At 39.4% G+C, this 18,892-nt stretch overlaps 1 protein-coding gene across 1 annotated transcript in view; it reads right to left on the bottom strand.

Annotated features, from left to right (window-relative positions):
- KIF13B (kinesin family member 13B) overlaps positions 1-18,892 on the bottom strand; it is a 197,595-nt gene that overhangs the window by 92,622 nt on the left and 86,081 nt on the right. The window contains exons 11-13 of the mRNA XM_073892528.1: positions 13,337-13,549; positions 10,638-10,748; positions 7,385-7,519 (exon numbers count right to left, since the gene is read on the bottom strand). Coding sequence (XP_073748629.1) covers positions 7,385-7,519; positions 10,638-10,748; positions 13,337-13,549 — 459 coding nt within the window. The remainder of the gene's footprint in view (positions 1-7,384; positions 7,520-10,637; positions 10,749-13,336; positions 13,550-18,892) is intronic.

The raw sequence follows: 18,892 nt of genomic DNA, 5'->3' as shown, positions 1-18,892 counted from the left end.
AGGTGCCCTGCTTAAAGCCATTCCAAAGTGTCTAAATGTCATGACATTTGAGTGTCTAAAGACATTTCAAAGTGAAAAGCACAAAGCAGAACTTCTGCTCCCCCAACCTTACCCAATGAATCTATTCTCTTCCCCATTAATAGTCATTACTGCCACCACCCAGTTAGTCCGCTAAAAAGCTTAGATGCTCCTGAGTCCTCTCCTTCCCTTACCAGCCTACCCCTGGGCCCATGTCAATCAGAACATCTCTATAGACTGTCCCTCCAAAACATATCCAGAATTGGCTTATTTTCCCCCACCTCTACTATCACACCCTGCTGTATTGCTGGGGTGAATACATGAACCTCCTGTTTTCTCCACTTCTAACCCTAATCCCCCAGCCCCATCCATCACCAGCATAATAGCTGATCATGTGATCTCCTTATTTAAAACCCTCTAGTGGTTTCCCTTTGAACTTCGAATGAAGTCCAAATTCTTATCCAGGCTTTCAAAGAAACACTCAGTGATGTGGCCCCGCCTACCTCTCCTATCCTAGCTCCTGCCACTCCCCCTTCTCCTGGAGCAAGATAAGGCTACACTGGCTTTTTATCTGCCCCTTGAGCACACTGGCGGTTTCCTCGGTCTGAAACATTTTCCCGCTGACCTTCATATTGGTAATTTCTTACCATTTCTATCTCACCTTTAAAGGGCACATTCTCAGAGAGATATATTTCGAACTGATAATCAGAAATAACCACCCCATTACTCTCCTATTTCAATTCCTTACTTAGCACTGACTGTGGTGGGCTCAGTATCTGTCTCCACAGCTAGCATGGAAAAAGCAGAGAACAGCTTGACCCACTCCCCACTGTAATCCAAGCACTTAACACAGGTGTGGCATAATTAGGAATTCAATAAATATAAAAGAAAAATAAATGAACAATCATTTCCCTTCAGACTCAAAGGAAGACAATTCTCTCCTCTTCTTTGCTGGTAACTCTTCTAATTATGTTGTGGGTCTCAGTGCTTCCCATCTCTTCTGGGACCTCCATCTCATAAAAAGGGCCCTTCCCCACTAGTATTTTCATTTCCCCTTTTCTGGGGGTTTCTTCACTCAACTATACTGCAGTGGTGTTTCTAAGGAAACAAAGAGCTGGGGATCCAGAGCTGTCCCATGGTATCCTATTCAATCCCCAAGGAGTGTATATAATACAGAGAACATTCCACATAAACCTTTACCCCTCACTACTAGCTGAGGCTTCCTGGCTAATCCTCATACTTTCCTAATCTGGAGAACAAGACCTGACTGTGTGGAAACTGCAAGTAATGCTTTATGATGTTCAGTAGCGGGCCTAAAGAATCTATTCCATGCCTGTCTCCATTCCCCACTTTGGTTCTTCCCACCCTGACTTTACAACACCAACCCCATGCTGGAGAGAAGTTCCAAGAGGAGGAAAGAAATATCTAAAGAGAGGGATGCCTGGCTGGCTCAGTTGGAGGAGCATGTGACTCTGTCTCAGGGTTGTGAGTTCAGGCCCCACACTGGGTGTAGAGATTACTTAAAAATAATAAAATCTTAAAAAAAAAAAAAAAGTCTACAGAGAAAAAGGACACAAGGCCACCTAAAAAGGAGGAAAAATCCCCAAAGCACTTGGTTCAGGCCACTTCCATGTATAATCCCATTTCTCCTCCTGTAAGAAATTCTAGAAGGAGTCCTAACAGTGACTTTGGTGGAGGTGGAGGTAGAAGTAAGCCTTGAGCTATATATTCCAGGCCCACATCTGTGCCCTTGCTCTTGTTCTCTTTGCCTGAAATGCTCCCTCTTCCCTTCAACTAAATGAGAATGTCTTTCAATACCTAGGTCTAGTTTCATCTTCTACTTGAATGTTTCACCATTAGGCCACACTGACTTCTCCCTTCTCTGAACCCTGATTACATTCAGAGTGGGTACCACATTTTACTACCTGTTGTACAAATGGTGTTTTCCCTTTATTTAGACAGCAATCTTTACAGGACTCCTGCATCTTCTCCAACAAAGAGAACAGTACATGATACATAGTGGACGCTAAGTATCTGGTCATAGACTGAATTAAAAATTACTGGAGACAAGATATTAATACAAACGTGCAAAGGTCTAATCCAAATTCTAGGAGAAAAACTTCATTTTATCAACAAATATTATACTGAACACCTATCATGAGCTGGGCATTGAGTCACCAGAGATAAAAGAGAGACAAAGTCCCATTTGTGGTGCTTATGATCTCAGCGACAACTTAAATTTCTCATTTGAGATTATACTCTATTCTGATTTGGATGATTTGCTGGAATCTCAAACATTGAGCTCTAAAAGCTCCATCTGCCCAAAGCCTTACTGTCTGATATTTAAACAAGTTGGACAATAAACTTCTTGATAAATTCCTCCTATTGTGCTCTAAGCACTGCAGTAAAAATACTGATGAGGAAAAAAATAAACATCATAGGTTGGTATAGAGGTTATCTAATAAGTGCTATGAAAGTACAAGGTAATCAAAATAAGATAAAGTTAATCAGGGGTGGCTTTTCAGTCTCTATGTGATATATGGATATAATGATTCTTTTTCTAAAAAATTTGTTTATTTTAGAGAGAGAGAGAGAGAGCACAGGTGCACCAGGGGGAGAGGGGCAGAAGGACAGAGAGTCTCAAGCAGACTCTGTGCCAAGTATGGAGCCCAACACAGGGGCTTGATCCCACGACCCCCAAGATCACGACCTGAGCTGAAACCAAGAGTTGGACGCCCAACCAACTGCACCACCCAGGCACCCGTGGATATAATGATTCTTAAAGTACACTAGTTTTCGGGAAAACTTTAACAAATATAAAATACTAGATTTAAAGATCTCAGAAATAATCAAAGGCTAGAAATGGCATTTTAACCTTTCTTCATCCATTTAAATTTAATTTCACTGGAGATGATTAGTTAACTATTCTATGAATTTATTGTACCTTGCTTCCTTTATAAATCAACTACTTACGTGGCTCTTTTAAGAATCTCCCTTTCATCAACTAAGTCCTAAAAGAAAGAGAGAAAGACAGAGACAGAGAGGAACAGGGTGAGGTGAAAGGAGGGAGGAGAGAAAGGAAGATGAAAAGAGACAGGACTTGTCCACTAGTGACAAATTTCACAGGGCAAGCTTTTCCGAGCCTGCAAGAAGGAAAAGTAGCATATTAGTAAAGCCTGTGAGGTTCCTCGGCCTTATCAGCGTTCTCAGATAATTTCTGAAGGAAAAGGTAAGTGAGTACCAGGGTATTAAGCAGAAAAGTAGTTACTCCTCACATATTTAAATAATCAAAATTCTTTCATAAAGAAGTCACGCTGGTTTAACAGAACCAAGACTCTGAAGACAGCTGTTCTGGAATGGAGGTGAAAAAGGCAGGAAGGTATCTGCCCATCTTTTATGAATTCAAGTCCTACACCACAGGAGTCCCACTGCTGCCGACCCAAGAACTCCTAATGTGCCCTAACTGTGTCTTATTCATCTTGGGGTCCTTGAAACTGAACCCGCAGCTCCACAAACACTGACTGGCTGGTGCCTCTGCCATTCTAATCCCCTCAGTCAGCGACCAAATACTGGCCAAGACGACGACTGGCATTGTCATCTATATGATCGACATGTGTTTTAAAGCTGCTGCTGCTTTAATCATTTATCAAGGTATGAATCCTTACAGTGCATATATAGAATTTGCCCCAGATCCTTCAGAATCAGCCTTGTTTCCCAGGCCATTAATAAGTGACTTGTGAAAAGCGTAGATCCAGAACTGCATGAGCAAAATAGCCCTCCTGAAAAGATTTGGTGGATAATTGAAAGGCGTGTTTAGATCAATCATATTATGATCCCATTTCTGTAATATAAAAATATGTATCATTCTAAGTCTATAGACATACATACAGGAATAGATCCAGAGAATATGGATAAAACTATTAAATATTAACTGTGGTCCTCTCTGCATGTTGGAATTTGGGCACGAATCCCCCTCCCCTTTTTCTAGTAAGTATTTATAAAACTCTTCAGGAAACAAAGTGTATTACTAGCATCATGTTTTTAAGGTGGGGTAAGCAGTTCTTCCCTCTAGAAGCTTGGCCAGCACTGGAAGACTATCTCAGAATCACAGGCAGTCCTTGCTTTGCACGAGAACACAGAACTGTAAAAATAACTTTGCAAGGAGATCTTAATAATCAATGGGGAAAACCGCAATTATTCTGTGACTTTTTAAAATGTCCGTAAAAACATTAAGAATTCTCTTACTGTCACAATGTATAAGGAAATGAAAAAACAGTAAAACTATTTAGTATACCATAATTTAGAATATTGGGCACACCGAAATTTAAAACATTTTCTTTGCGAAAAACTTAAGAGTAGTTTGAACACTACTTGCCTTCTTCTCAATATATATATATAACTTACAATATGGAGTGAGCATATTTTCTGTGCCTTGGCAAACTGTGATACTCCTTTCTAAGGAACTACCGTTTTAACCTCTGTGCTCCAGACGCTGCAAAATATTTCCAAGACCTCCTTCAATGGGAAGTGTTCTCTGGCGTCACTCCCTTTGGGACATCTTTATCCTTCTCGTCACACTTTCATGACTTACATCGAGAAGTTCACCCTCACTAAATTTCTCTGGCTGCATATGTAGAATCTCACGAACAGCAGTGGCATGCATCAACATTATTTACTAAATTGTGGTAACTGGAATTTGTGCGTGTTGGAACCATGCAACACAAGGACTGCCTATGCATGCAAATTAGATACAAAATCATCTTGGGAGTTATGTTCCATCTACGGTTTGGCCACCATACCCTGCCTCTGCCAGTTCCAGACTAAACAAATAAATGGAGGATTCTGTTCTGGAAGAGACCCATACCACTTGGAACTAGAAAAAACATTAGAGATCATTTAATCCAGTGCTCTCATTTATAGATGGGGTGCTGAAAATCACCCAGAGATGTGAAGTCATCTGCCCAGCATCTAAATTGACTTCAGAATTCGAAGACAAGAAATAAAAAAATAAATAAATAAATAAGTAAAATGCTCAGCCTCCAAATTCCTCCTTCCCACATCATGGTATCACTTTACTGAAGCAAAAAACTGTTCTTGGACTGAGATCATCCTTCTGAATGTGCTTGGTCATGAATATACTTTTGTCATGGGGTTAGCTTGGGCAGTGAAGAAATCAACACTACCTCAAACTCTGCCAAAACAGGGTTGACCACACAGTCTGAAACAGAATCCCGACACCCCCACACAAGATGACCAGAAATATTTTGATTACCCTCCAAAAGTCTTTAAATAGTTTCTTTGTTTAATTTTTTAGTTAAGGAACAGATATGAATCAGGTTTTTTTCTTGTTGGGCGTATGTGTTTGTGTGTTCCAATCTGAACTTCATCACATCAGAAAGAAAAAGAATTCAGAGTTCTGAGAAATAAAAATATTTCTGAATATTTGAGTCCTATTCTATACTACACCTCTCCTAAAGCATATGAGTATCTGCAGCTGAAACCCTAACACAAAATGCTGCCACCATCATTAAGAAACACAGTACGGGATGTAATCATGTACACTTTTTTTTTCTAATAGACAAGGATAATATACATAAGGTACCACACAGAGCATCAAATAAGACATGTGGAATATTTTATATTTATATAGTGCTTCTGTTTACAAAGTGCTTGTAAATCTCATGTAATCCTCACAGGAACCCTGTGAGGTAGCCAGACAAAGCATCCATTTATACAGGAGGAATCTGTAGACTGGAGGGGGAAATGGACTTGAGATCACACATCCAGACAAAAATGCGGGTCATCTCCCTGCTACTCTCATGTTGCTCCCACTTGAGTACGATATCTGGGAGCGCACATAGGCTGCATGCATCAAAAACACAATTTACCTCATAGCGTAATAAAACATGGTATCAGATACTCATTAATAAAGGGGCTTTATCAAAATAACACAAACCAGTTATGCCAGGATATCTCTGATAAAAACTGGGAAACTAGCCAATGCGTCGTGAATTCTTTAGTCTCTTTAGAAATGATGCCACATGGCTTTAATTTTAAAGCAGTTTCCAACTTTACCAGCTCATTATCTTTAACTTCCTAGTCACCTTAGTTAAATCTACATATATAGTGCCTATATTGTAAGGGAGGGAAAAATTTCCTCCTAGTATTTACTGACCACATGTCAGAATACTATAGTCCATTACCTAATTCACTTATGCTCTGGGCATGACAAAGTGATTATGAGCTCCTCATAATTTATGTAGTGGCTCAGGATTCCCGCTCATTCTAAAGTTGTCTCTTGTCTCCCTGATATGTCCCACAATTTACAGATTTCAACACACATCACTGTTTGGGTTTTCTATTCTGTACTCTGACCCTCTCAGTCTCTAAGTGATCTATTCTTTTTTTTATAAGTTGATAATCCCAATTTTTAAATTTTCCTAAATTACTGGAAACACAAAACTCATAGTAAGTAGCCTCACATCATAACTTTCTTTAAACATTTCCTCTTGTAATCTAACCACTCACAAAAAGGTGTGCTTCAAATAAACCACAAAAGTTTTAGTCTACTAATAAATCATTTAGTTTTAAAAGTCTTCCTTTAGGGCGCCTGGGTGGCTCAGTCGTTAAGCGTCTGCCTTCAGCTCAGGTCATGATCCTGGAGTCCTGGGATCGAGTCCCACATCGGGCTCCCTGCTCAGTGGGGAGTCTGCTTCTCCCTCTGACCCTCCCCCCTCTCATGCTCTCTCTCGTTCTTTCATTCTCTCTCTCAAATAAATAAATAAAATCTTAAAAAAAAAAAAAAGTCTTCCTTTAAGCTTTAAAGTTATCTACTTAACTCCCTGGTATAAATCACAGTCAGTAATAGTAGCTAAAGTTACTTAGTTTCTTGGAAATAACATCAGAATATTATGTTTTATATTCCTAGGTTGAATTACATTACTCAAAGACTAAAAAGGGAAACTAATCCCAGGTGTGCCTGGGTGGCTCAGTCGGTTGAGTGTCCGACTCTTGGTTTCGACTCAGGTCGTGATCTCAGGGTCATGGGATCAAGCCCCATGTCAGGCTCTGTGCTCAGCGGGGAGTCTGCTGGAGATTCTCTCTCTCCTTCTCTCTCTCTGCCCCTTCCTCACCCCCCACTCTCTCTCTCTCTCTCAAATAATAAATAAATAAATCTTAAGAATAAATAAAAAGGGAAACTAATCTCAGAAACTCAAGATTTTCTACACTTCAGCTTATTCAAATAAAAACAATTTGCTAATTCTCATTATTTTGGAATAAGCATGGCTCTCTAAGTTTAAAAAAAAATACCATGAAATACTGTTCTTATTGTGGCAGGAAATAGCAGCAAAGCCTGTTACCTCACCTTTAAATAGTAAACCAGAAGTTCATTCAGAGCAGGATCAGCATTCAGATTAACAAGGAAGCATTTATCATCCCCAACTTTAATCCCAGAAGACTGAAGAGATATTCCAAGACTCTCAAGCTGTTTCTGCCGCTCCTGTAAATGTATTAGAGAACTATTAATTCCACAACTATTGACACAGCAAGATATAAAAGGTCGTACACTGGAATAATTATTAAATAACTTTACAGTTCAAATATGTTATCTTAGGACATGGTATTATAGATTATTGCCTTTTTTCTCTCTCTAAACTATATAATGTTATTTTATCTTGTTACTTAAAACTTTATTTTGAGGGTGCCTGGGCGGCTCAGTCCTTAGGCATCTGCCTTCGGCTCAGGTCACGATCCCAGGGTTCTGGGATCGAGCCCCACATCTGGCTCCTTGCTCAGCAGGGAATCTGCTTTTCCCTCTCCCTCTCCCTGCACTCCCCTTGCTTGTGCTCTGTCACTGCCTCTCTCTCTCTCTGTCAAATAAATAAAATCTTTAAAAAAATTTTTTTTATTTTGAGAAATAAAGGCATTACCAATAGCAACCAAGTATTCTACTGAGTTCTCAATTATCATTCTTGAAAATACCTGACATCTTGAATTTGTCTTTCTCATTTAATTCTGTGCATATGAGCAAAGCTGTTCTACCAACTGTGGTCTTTACAAAAGGTCAAATTTTCAATGCACTCCCTTGCTTGATAGCCTCAGTGACTCCCCAGCCAGGATAAAGGCCAGACTCCCTCAACGAAGTCCACAGGTCCTTTGATCTGGCCTGTTTCCTCTCCGTCTTCATGTTTTATCATTCCTACTCTCAAAGCCTATGCTATAGTTATATGGAACTCTTCCAGGTCCCTGAAAGTGTCAAGAATGCGCTCCTGAGCTTAAGAGATTTTACACCTGTTTCTTCTATCTGAAGGGTACTTGTTCTCATACTTGGTAACTCATACTTGTTTACGTGACTGTTTCTCTATGAGGGCACAGATCCTATATACCCACTGTGAATTCCTAGCACCTAGTACAGTGCACGACACACAGTGAGCACTCAAAACGTGAGTCTTGTGAATGTGTCAAAATAAAACTTGCCTATGCATTCAAGTACTATTTTCATAAGAATATGAACCTTTCTTTTTTGTGCCTACCTGCCTCTGAATCCACACAATATACAAAAAGTATGCATATAGGGGAATACAGGTGACTCCTGTAACCAATGCTCTAGGATTAAGGTATATGAATTGGGGCAGAACAGGGTGTCTTTGACTATATATAAATAGCAAGTGGTAATGAGTCATAGCCACCAAAAGCCTTTGATTGTAAAGAAAGACAAGACAAGCTAAGTCATTCAACTAGGGCCACAACATAAGTCTGCAGTACAATTAAATTACAGCTTAAGGATTTTGCTATTTTTAGGGATACCATCCCAAAGTTATCTGACCATGGACCATTTTTCTTCCCAGAAGACTTATTAATAATTGGTGGCTATATTGCCAGCCAGAAATACATTTTGGGAAATGCTAGTCTCTTTTGAAAAAAGGTCAATGACCAACAGACTACGTCTTTTTCCCTGAGAGAGGAGAAGCAAGCTCAGCAGCATGAAAGGCTGGGGACTTGCGAAGATAAGGTGTTAAATGAGGTGCTGGATAAAATCAGGCACAGTCCTCAAAAGGGATACCTGACAGAGGAAGAGAACAGTTAGGTAAGGAAAGATGCTAACAGTTAGATTCACCAGCATTAACACTGCAATTTCACTTAGACCTATCCTGCCTTGTATCAGCTAAGCAACTCAAATACAATAGCACTTCAAAGTCAATGTTTTCTTTTGGAGTAGCTCTAAAAGGCTCACACAAATTAGTTCTAAACTGGATAACTATTAGAATGACTTATAATTTATGAAAAACAAAAAGTAAAATATGTAATGAGAAATAAAGTTCATACACTGGAATATTCTCTTCCCTGTAATTTGAAGGAGTTGCATTAAAATAACCCCGTGTAGGGATACAGATAAAACAAGACTGGTCATATGTTGATCTTCAATGAAACTGGGTGATGCCACATGTGGATTCATTATACTCTTCTCTCTTGTTTTTATCTATTTTGAAAATGATTATAATAAAAAATATTTAAAAATAAGTCTGTACTAATATCATATCCACTTTATGCTACATAATAGTTGTACCATCCTACAACATCTGATGTATAAATTGATTCTGGACAGCACATTTAAAGATGGAACCTGCTGGGTGACAAAAGTAGCAAGTTCTGTATATTTACTAATATGAGGAACAGTTGAAAACACCAGAGATTTTCAACTTTAGAAAAGGAGAGGAAGAAGGCAGAGGTTACCTTAAATATCTGGGTAATGACTGTCCCTGTATTATAGGGCTTTTGGGGGGATTAAATAAAATACCGTACTTAAAAGCACTTAGCATAGGGCCCAACAGGATGTATGCAATAAATATTTGCTATTATTATTACTCTCAGTTACTGTATATATGTGGGACACCCATTCTCTTAGCTTTGGAAGAACAAACTAAGGACCATGAGCAGAAATGAAAGAAAGATTTCGATTAAATAGCTACCATTAGAGTTATCACAGCTGTCCAATCATGAAAAGACTGTTCGACAGGGTATTGGCCTCCACATTACCACATATATTTCTAAAACGGAGGCTGAATACACACCTAAAAGGAATGCTACGGAGTAAGTCTTTTATTAAGTAGACAACTGGACACTAAGGATTCTTTCTAAGTGCTAATGTTCCCTCCCTAAAATTTCACAACTCTATCTGTATTAAGTATTCTAAACATAAGAGATAGACAGCTCAGATTTAGGTATTTCATATTACTTTTCCTGAGTATATACTAATACTATTATAGCCGAGCATCGACCAGTAATAATTTCGTAGTTTGGGTAAGTTCGTAGTTTGGGTAAGCAAAGCACTTAATAGAATTGGGGGTTCATAGTCAGAGGCTACAAAGTAGTTACTTCATTTAAAAAAATGCTTATGACCCTAAAAACATTTCCTACATAATGAACTATTAATTGTAATTACATCTTATCCTTCAAATTAACTTTGTAAAATAGAGACTCTTGGATCTAGGTTCTTATTACTGGTGCTAGATTTGCCATCTTCAAAGCTAAAAATCAAAAAAGGAACCAGAAACGTCATGAGTTGCATTGCACAAACTGCCACGAGCTTTCTCTTGCTTTAATCAGGAAGCACGAACCTGTGCAATCTCCTCGGTTTTCCTTAGTTTCTCCTCCCAGGTCACAGTCATTTCCTGGATTAGCTTCTCTGATTCTTCTAGCCGATCTTTCAGTTCTGGAGATTTCATTGCCTGTAAGAAAATATTTATTTAATGAAATGTCTGTACCATGCCCTGAAGAAAGCACTAACTAAATCCAGAAGGATAAAAGTAACAATCCGCCTCCTCTCAGCTCTACAATTCACTGAGGTCTCTGATCTACCTAAACCAGAATGATGAATGCCACTGACACACAGCACCCAGACTGTATGCATCCCACAAAGCTCATTCAGTTACCCAAGGTGGGCTTGAAAGAAAGACTTAACTGTTTTCTTCCAACCTACTGTCACTGTGAAGATCTAATTACCTTTTTTTTTTAAAGATTTATTTATTTATTTATTTGACAGAGAGAAGAGACAGAGAGAGGGAACACAAGCAGGAGGAGTGGGAGAGGGAGAAGCAGGCCCCCTGCCGAGCAGGGAGCCTGATACAGGGCTTGATTCCAGGATCCTGGGATCATGACCGGAGCCAAAGGCAGATACTTAATGACTGAGCCACCCAAGGGCCCCAAGATCTAATTACATTTAGAGAGACAGAAAGTTCAAGCTCTCAAGGGCTTATTTTTAAATCCCAATAGGTCATATACCTAGACTAATACACAGGATTCATTCTAGTCTCTCCTGATGACTTCAGGTATTGATTCAAGTATATACTGATAATATCTGTACATGTTGTAAAGTGAATGGTGTTATTAATACCAAGAAGATGGAAACAAAATTTCAAAGAATCTTGATGAACTGTAAAATTACCCCTGTAAAAAAAGGATAAATTTCAACAGGCAAAAATGTAACTAAGATAATTATTTTGACCATGTATTTTACCAACTTACTACCAGAAAACAGATTATAAGAAAGAAAAGGGCTATGGTCCCGACCCCAGGAAAAGTCCCCAAGTACTGGGAAATCATGGGAACAGAATGCTAATTAAACTAGAAATCCTGAATCCGCTATTTTATTTCACCTTTGAAAAGAGGATGAGCATTTGGTTTTAGGTTAGAATTATATAGGTTTCAAATTCAGTAATGGAACATAAACACCATACATTACAGAATGTACAAAGGGTAGTGGAAACAGAGCACCTCGAAATAGTTGTTTTTTTTTTTTTTAAGATTTATTTATTTGAGAGAGAGAGAGAGCATGAGTGGGAGGGGCAGAGGGAGAGAGAACGTTAAGCAGACTCCCCACTGAATGCAGAGCCCAACACGGAGCTCGACCCCACAACCCTCAGCTGAAACCAAGAGTCAGACACTTAACCAACTGCGCACCCAGGCACCCCTAAATAGATGCTATAAAATATTTTTTTCTACAAACATAATTAAGCCACAACATGGAAAAACTAGATTATTAAGATGTGGAAGAACTCCTTAAGATTTCCATTCTGATAAAGAAGTTGTGGTATATATACACAATGGAATATTATGCAGCCATCAAAAGGAATGAGATCTTGCCATTTGCAACGACGTGGATGGAACTGGAGGGTGTTATGCTGAGTGAAATAAGTCAATCAGAGAAAGACATGTATCACATGACCTCACTGATATGAGGAATTCTTAATCTCAGGAAACAAACTGAGTGTTACTGGAGTGGTTGGGGGTGGGAGGGATGGGATGGCTGGGTGATAGACATTGGGGAGGGTATGTGCTACGGTGAGCGCTGTGAATTGTGCAAGACTGTTGAATCACAGATCTGTACTTCTGAAACAAATAACGCAACATATTTTAAGAAAAAATGAAAAGAAGAAGATAACAGGAGAGGAAGAAAAGGGGAGTATGTCAGAGGGGGAGACGAACCATGAGAGATGATGGACTCTGAAAAACTGAGGGTTCTAGAGGGTAGGGGGGTGGGGGGATGGGTTAGCCTGGTGATGGGTATTGAGGAGGGCACGTTTTGCATGGTGCACTGGGTGTTATGAACAAACAATGAATCATGGAACACTGCATCAAAAACTAATGATGTAATATATGGTGATTAACATAACAATAAAAAAATTAAAAAAAAAAAAGATTTCCATTCTGCGGGGCGCCTGGGTGGCTCAGTCGTTAAGTGTCTGCCTTTGGCTCAGGTCATGATCCCAGGGTCCTAGGATCGAGCCCTGCATCGGGCTCCCTGCTCAGCGGGAGGCCTGCTTCTCCCTCTCCCACTCCCCCTGCTCATGTTCCCTCTCTTGCTGTCTCTCTCTCTCTCTCTGTCAAAATAAATAAATTAAAAAAAAAAAGATTTCCATTCTGCCTTCAACCAATGAACAAATGATACAACAAAACCTGCTTGAATCCTCTCCCCATCGGTCTATGTCCACTCTCCACCATTTTCTGCACTAAAATTGCATACATTTTGTTTCAAGCATCTCTCTCCTTTATTCTTAGTTATACCTATACTGTGGAAAGAAACATTTTCACAATTCCCTTTATTCTCGCCTCCTGTTCAATCCTTTCACATCTGTAAAAACTCTCTAAATTGCAACTATAACCCTCTATCTTTATTTATCACTCATCTCAAATTTCTCTCCCTACAGGAAACGCAAAAATTCTAGGTGGAGTACTTATCACTTACAGCTAAGGGGAAGACAATTCAAATTCTAGCTTTTCCTAGACCCATAAAGTGTGGCTTGGTTGTGCCTTATACCTCCGCTTTGGTTAGCTGCTCTCGGAGCTTTTCTACTTCCTCCCGGAGATCCCGGATAATTCGTGCATTAGGATCCTCATTCACCACAGCATGGTTCACGATGTTCTTGGCGCGATCTGCATACCGCAGAGTTGAAAGGGTTTCATCATAGTTATCGGCTGCTGGACTGACGGTGGCCACCATGGCTGTCTTGCTGTTACCCCCAAGACTGTCCTAGAGGGAGAAAGAAATTGAGTAGGATTTTTAAGCTGGAAGAAAACATCATATGAGGAAGCTAAAGTCAGATAGGGTGAGAGAACGTTCCAAGGTCAAACACATATTTAAGGACAAAGCTAGGACTAAAATACAGATATACTGACTTCAGGTCCCATGTTCTTTCTTCTCTGCCAAGCTACTTTTCTGCAGAAAGGAGATCTGGTTTTTAAGAAAAGACGGAAATACAAGGAAGCCTACATTTATTTCAGTTTAATAACAACTGGTTCTAGGCAGGCTACTCAAAAAACAATGATTTCTTAAATGCCTAAAAATCTTCCTTAGAGAAACTGAACAATCATGATATTATTTGTTATCTGATCAAAAAGTGATTACCAACAATCTACTCCATAATGCCATGTCCTTGGAATCTCTATGAAGCCTAAATAATGGCTCAGAAAGTGTTGCTGTTACAAGCTATCAGGCACCTTGCAAATTTTTTCAAACATAAGGCATAATTATAGTCTTATAAAACAAAAGATATGTTGAAAGTACCTGATTTTATTCCCTCTGATAGAACTATGAAAACAGGCTTATCTTCTACATAACCACTTCTACAGTTCAGACAAGGGTGCTAAAGAAAAGACACTCATCTTCATTATGCTAAAACTGATCGGTCAGGTGAAATGGGCTTTAGAATGGGCTCCAACAAATTCAAAAAACTACTTCCACTTGAGAATATTAAAAAATAACTAAAGGAGAACACAGGCAGCAACTTCGACTTCAGCTGCAGCAACTTCTTCCTAGAAACACTGCCAAAGGAAGGGGAAGCAAGGGCAAAAATGAACCATTGGGACTTCATCAAGATAAAAAGCTTCTGCACAGCAAAGGAAACAGTCAACAAAAACAAAAGACAACCGACAGAATGGGAGAAGATATTTGCAAATGACATATCAGATAAAGGGCTAGTATCCAAAATCTATAAAGAACTTATCAAACTCAACACCCAAAGAACAAATGATCCAATCAAGAAATGGACAGAAGACATGAACAGACATTTTTCCAAAGAAGATATCCAAATGGCCAACAGACACAAGAAAAAGTGCTCAATATCACTCGGCATCAGGGAAATCCAAATCAAAACCTCAAGGAGATATCACCTCACACGAGTCAGAATGGCTAAAATTAACAAGTCAGGAAACGACAGATGTTGGCGGGGATGCGGAGAAAGGGGAACCCTCCTACACTGTTGGTGGGAATGCAAGCTGGTGCAGCCACTCTGGAAAACAGTATGGAGGTTCCTCAAAAAGTTGAAAATAGAGCTACCCTACGACCCAGCAATTGCACCACTGGGTTATTTACCCCAAAGATACAAATGTAGGGATCTGAAGGTGTACATGCACCCTGATGTTTATAGCAGCAATGTCCACAACAGCCAAACTATGGAAAGAGCCAAGATGTCCATCAACAGATGAATGGATAAAGAAGATCTAATATATATGTACACACACACACACACACACACACATATATACAATGGAATATTATGCAGCCATCAAAAGGAACGAAATCTTGCCATTTGCAACAACGTGGATGGAACTGGAGGGTATTATGCTGAGTGAAATAAGTCAATCACAGAAAGACATGTATCATATGATCTCACTGATATGAGGAATTCTTAATCTCAGGAAACAAACTGAGGGTTGCTGGAGTGGTGGGGGTGGGAGGGATGGGGTGGCTGGGTGATAGACATTGGGGAGGGTATGTGCTATGGTGAGAGCTGTGAATTGTGTAAGACTGTTGAATCACAGACTGGTACCTCTGAAACAAATAATACATTATATGTTAAAAAAAAAAAAAAAGAAAAAGAAGATAGTAGGAAGGGAAAAATGAAGGGGGGGGAAATTGGAGGAAGAGACAAATCATGAGAGACTATGAACTCTGAGAAACAAACTGAGGGTTCTAGAGGGGAGGGGAGTTGGGGGGATGGGTTAGCCTGGTGATGGGTATTAAAGAGGGCATGTATTGAATGGAGCACTGGGTGTTATAGGCAAACAATGAATCACGGAACACTACATCAAAAACTAATGATGTAATGTATGGTGATTAACATAACATAATAAAATTTTTAAAAAGCAAAAAAAAAATAACTAGATATAACTCGTTATTACAAAACCAGAAATCAAGTCCACTCCGACTCCACTTCACCATCCAAAGGCTGAATGTAATCCACCTGCGGCAGGTAGCCTCTCAGACAGCCCCCAATGATCCCTACATCCTAGTATTCATACCTCAGTACCCAGCCCCTTCCCTTGAGTGTAGGCAGGACATTTGATTTACCTCTAAGGAACAAAATAGAGCAGAAGGAATAGAATAGAGCAGATGGCATGTCACTTCTGAGATGAGATTATGAAAAGACCATGGCTTCTGTTATAGGTGTTTTCTCTCACTCTTGGGAAACCACTGTCATGAGGTGAGGTGGCCCTATGAAGAGACCTCAGGAGTGAATTTGGAAACAGGTCTTCTGAAGCCTTCTAACTTAGGTGGGCAGATCGAACCCCAGTCAAACCTTGCACTAACCACCCTGAATAACACTTTATTGCAGTCACATGAGAGACCCCAGCCAGACCACTTGGTTAGACCACACCCAGAATCCTGACCCATGGAAACTATGAGATAATAAATGATTGTTATTTCTAGCTGTTAAGTTTTAGGGGTAATCTGTTGCACAGCAATAGATAACTAATATTACACTAACATACCATCTCAAGATGAAAAGAATTACCCAAAAAAAGAGACTCAATACCCTCTTTCAGCAATAGAATATCACTGAATTGTAGATTCTCAAGATAGAGAGAAGACTCAAACAGGCCAGTATGGGGTATCACAGGTCATAAGAAAGCCAGCTCTACTTTGGGCAGCTCTGGACAGATATAAAATTCTTACTTTTGAAGACATAAAGTTTTTCCAATATCAACATATCTAAAATTTGCGCAATCTGTGATTTACACCATCTTTGGGCAGACTTGACTTAGTCCTCTCAGCCTTTTGTGAACTGGATTATTTTACTGATCAAAAAAAAAACCCCAGAGGTTTGTTTAACAAAGAAGGTCAAATACTCTGCCTAAAGATCCGGAACTAGTAAACTGAACAATATTCTAATCTAGCGGTGTTCCGCCTTCAAGTCCAATATGACTTTTACCCCCTCACAATTACACAGTAACAAAGTGACACCTGGCAATATAGAGAGAGCTCAGACCTGAGGAACAAGTAAGGTGGCCAGACAGCTTTCCAAGTTATTCTGTCCTACCACCAGAGACAAAATAATTCCCTAGGTCATGCTAACAGTTCAATACAATCCCAGACAACGTGTGTGTGTGTGTGTGATTGACAATGTGACAATCCACTACTGAAAATTCGGTTTTCCACAGAAAACAGAGCTTAATTCTGCCTCTGAAGGAAATACACTCTAACACATGAAAAGGAAGGAAACATAAGTAATCTGGGCTCTAGAAGGCAGAAGTGACTTCTGCCAAGTCTGTATGATTGCTTGCTTTCCTCTTCACCTCTAGACACTGATCGCACACCATTGGTGCCCAGCTTTGGCAACTTCCACAAGAATGTCAAGACGCACATTAATGAAATTCCAATGTTATATATAAAGATCACAGGAATGACATCTCAGATTACAGTTCAGTCACTAGCAGCACCATGGGGAGTGCTGCCCTTCAAGAACTACTGCATTCTGTTAGCCCACGTGAACAGCAAATGCTATTGGGTAAAAAGGGGTTTGTGACAATAATGACCAACGTGAAAAGGCATACATATTGTGCTTCAACTTGTGCTGAGAAAAGGAAACCTGGCAAATGACAAATACTTGATATTTTAAAAGCCCTTGTGCACGAGTAACAATATGCTTATATTCAAAAATGGCCCCGTGCCATTAGCAAGAAGGAAATAGCAACAAAAGAACTGGCACTCATTCAAGGAGAAAGTATAAAGCTTCTTGTTACTCTTTAATTGTTTAATTAGGCAAATCAGATGAGCTTTGTTTCAAATGTAGCAACTGAAAATTAAATGGACATAGGAAAGAAACTGAATTTTGGAAGGCAGGATCTTTTTAAAGCTGAAAGAACTCCTTGAAGTAATCTAATGAAATTATTTCATTTTACAGATGAGAAATTGAGACCCAGGAAGACTGACAGACTTAACCAAAGGTCATAACACTATTCAGAGCAGAGCTGAAAGTACTCATTCACTCAGCTCTTCACACAGTTTACCATCGAGGGGGTGACACTGAGAAGCAAACACTATATGGTAAGAACTAGAGTAGGGATAAACACAGCATGGTCATAGAAAACAGAATGAGCAGAAAACCCAGTCTTGAAAGGTTAGGGACGACTTTCAGAGTCGTGGTATCTGAGACCTAAAGATGAATAAGCATCGTCCAGATAAAGGCTAGTGGGGAGGGAAGTAGGAGGAAGAGAGGAATGTTCCAAGCAGAGTAAGAGTCAAGTCCTAGAAGAGTACTCATCACTTAGCTAGAACTGATCACAGCAAGAGCAGGATGAACAATAAGAAATAGGGAGAGGTCAGAATACTGAAGGCCTCGTAAATCACAAGTCGTTAAAGAATTTGGACTTTATCATAATGGCTTGTAAGAGAGTTACTGAAGAGACTGAAGTTTAAGAAGAGTATTAGTTTTTAAGATATTACAACTTACTATAAAGGATGGAATGGAAAGCTCGAAGGAAATGTTTCAATCATCCAGGCAAGAGATGAAAGTTGCTTCCATTAGATAAGCGGCAGTGATAATGGAAAAAGGTGGATTAAGTCAAAAGATACCCATTATTTGAGCATTTATTACCAGAAATTATTTGATGTTAAGAGGTTCATATTTAGAAGATTACACAGAGAATCAAAAAACCTCTTAATAAGAAACAGTTCTCCACTGACCACTTACCAAATGAATAACCACTCCACCCACCGAGAGAAGAGCTGGAGAATAGTCAGAAGAGCACTCACATCTATCCCCCAACAAATCACCAAGGGCAGTCATTTTCTCTGACTCCCAGATGTTGTAAATATCAAGAGCATAACACAATTATAATGCAAATACAATGCAAAAACACTTTTAAAAGAAAGTGCAAACCTTATGAACAATTTCATGAGTTCGATGATAGTTATGTTGGACGATACTACAATCATGAAATCCAACAAGGATCGGGGAGAGTTAGACTAATTTAGAATTAAAGAAGGAGAGAGCAAAAGGAACATAAAAGCCACTTCTAAGGAGAATGATTTGTGTATCAATCGATTCCGAGAGGTCTTTGGGAAAAATGTTTAAACATGAGAGTAAGTTTT

The sequence above is a fragment of the Callorhinus ursinus genome, unplaced genomic scaffold (genome assembly GCF_003265705.2).
Source record: "Callorhinus ursinus isolate GAN/ISIS: 27379988/994484 unplaced genomic scaffold, GSC_fseal_2.0 scaffold4, whole genome shotgun sequence".
Taxonomy (NCBI): domain Eukaryota; kingdom Metazoa; phylum Chordata; class Mammalia; order Carnivora; family Otariidae; genus Callorhinus; species Callorhinus ursinus.
Note: the sequence above shows the minus strand (reverse complement) of the source record. Positions and strands in the feature narration are given on the sequence as shown.